Raw genomic sequence first — 2,012 nt, 5'->3', positions numbered from 1 at the left:
GAAATGCATCAACAGTTGATTTCCATGTGTAAGGCCCAGACTCCCTTTTCTGTAGTTGCGCAAATAGCAAGAAAACGACGTCGACATGGCTCATTATGTGCATATGTAGATAGTATGTCAAGTACTACGGATCGCGCACACGCATACGGATGCGTATACGCCTACGCCTAGCGCCTAGCGGACAAAAGGAGTCTGAGCGTAATTCTGTTTGTAGTAGACCTATACTATGCTGTTTGTGGGGAAAACTCTACATAAAACGCCGGGTTAGATCGTATTCTTCAGTCAAATACATTGAATTGCAGCTTTGGATTTTTCGTTTTGTGTTTATTCTTTGGGTGACTCCAATTGCCTTGCAAGATTTGATTGATTTGAAGAGATGATAAATGCATCCATTTTCCATTGTTATAAATGTAGGTCGGTGGGACTGATATGAAATGTGTCCATTTGTTCGGATGGAAAATTGAACCGAGACGTCTTATGCTACAGGCTGTGTACGTCTAAGATTTCTTTTGACTGATGGAAATTGAAAAAGTGCAGGCTAACCTGAACCGACAAATCGATGCCTTGTGCACTACAGGCTGTTAACGCTGAAGATCCCTCGACAACTGGAAGGGAGCGGGGAATCTCTGCCACTTCCTCTCTAATACGACCTTCGGGAGCCGCCGTGGCTCAGTGAGTTAGACGCTTGCTCGCCAACCTGAAGGTCTAGGGTTCAATCCCGGCATAGGTCGGGAAAATACCTTTGTATTTTTCAACCCGGTTTCCCCCCGTCAGTGATGCAGGTAAGAGGGGCTGACATGGAAAAAGCGTCTAGTCGTTCGGATGGGACAATAAACCGAGGCCCCGTGTGCTACAGGCTGTGCACGTTAAAAATCCATCGACAGTTGGAAATCGAAAAAGAGCAGGCTAATGCCGCTTGTCCTGGCAAAATTTCCCTCATCGCACCCTGAATGGCGTTGCCCGTCTTCATTAGCCCACATTGTTAAACTATGTATATATATGTATATAATTTATTATATTAATATAAAGCTGTCATAGGCATCATAGATATAAGATTTATAAAATTTATAAAACACAAAATTATCATCACTGACAACATCAACACAACAACTATAGATAGATAGATAGATAGATAGATAGATAGATAGATAGATAGATAGATAGATAGATAGAAATAACAATTAATAGATATACAAAAAGATATAGTGTATACATAAACAAGTTTGAAAAAAGCAACATCATAACAAAATAATGCATTAACAAATACACACCATATGTGGTGACAAGTTTAAGAAACAAAAATATATATAAATTTATGCAACAGCACGAGGGACTATATCAAACACCATAATATCAAAATATACGCTGAATTTATAAAAGGTTCGCGGGAGTTCACAATGACATTGCGACAGACCAAATCTGCTCTGCCATCTGTCAGCAAAATTGCCGCCAGAAAAAGAAAAGAAAAATAATTATCTGAGATACTCTGAATTACCTCAGCTATCCTTAACATAACAACCGCAAAAACAACATCAGCAACTGCAATTTATAAACAAAATCGAAATGTAAATTATTATAACACTAGAGAAATAATCATCATAATCATAATCAAAATGTATATTATCAACATTTCATAATCATAGATTAGGTGTTTGATCTACGGAAATCTTGAATTAATATGAAATTAACAGCACAAAAATATATTAAAATCAGTTGAAAATTTAAAATATTACAAGAAAAAAAAAGTATTACGAATAACAAAGGAGAAAAAAAAAGCTATTAGTATCAAATGAATTTTTTCTTTTTTATACATTATCACAATCCCATAAAGAGAATGAAGAGCACTGACAGTGGTGATGATGATGATGATGATGATTGATGATAATGTCGGTGCCTGCACCCAAATCGAATAAATAAAACGTGATGATGATGATGATATTGTCAATGTTTTTTTCCATAGATGACGTAATATATTTTACTTGACGTCAGGAATGTGACGTCAGTAATGGTTT

The 2,012-nt window shown here is 36.6% G+C and overlaps 1 protein-coding gene across 1 annotated transcript in view; it reads left to right on the top strand.

Moving 5' to 3' along the window:
• Positions 1–776: 776 nt before the first annotated feature.
• LOTGIDRAFT_176450 (hypothetical protein) overlaps positions 777–2,012 on the top strand; it is a gene marked incomplete at both ends in the record, with an annotated part of 26,862 nt that continues 25,626 nt past the window's right edge. The window contains one exon of the mRNA XM_009049590.1: positions 777–782. Within this exon, the coding sequence (XP_009047838.1) occupies positions 777–782 (6 nt within the window). The remainder of the gene's footprint in view (positions 783–2,012) is intronic.

This window comes from Lottia gigantea (genome assembly GCF_000327385.1).
Source record: "Lottia gigantea unplaced genomic scaffold LOTGIsca_1396, whole genome shotgun sequence".
NCBI classification, from domain to species: domain Eukaryota; kingdom Metazoa; phylum Mollusca; class Gastropoda; family Lottiidae; genus Lottia; species Lottia gigantea.
Note: the sequence above shows the minus strand (reverse complement) of the source record. Positions and strands in the feature narration are given on the sequence as shown.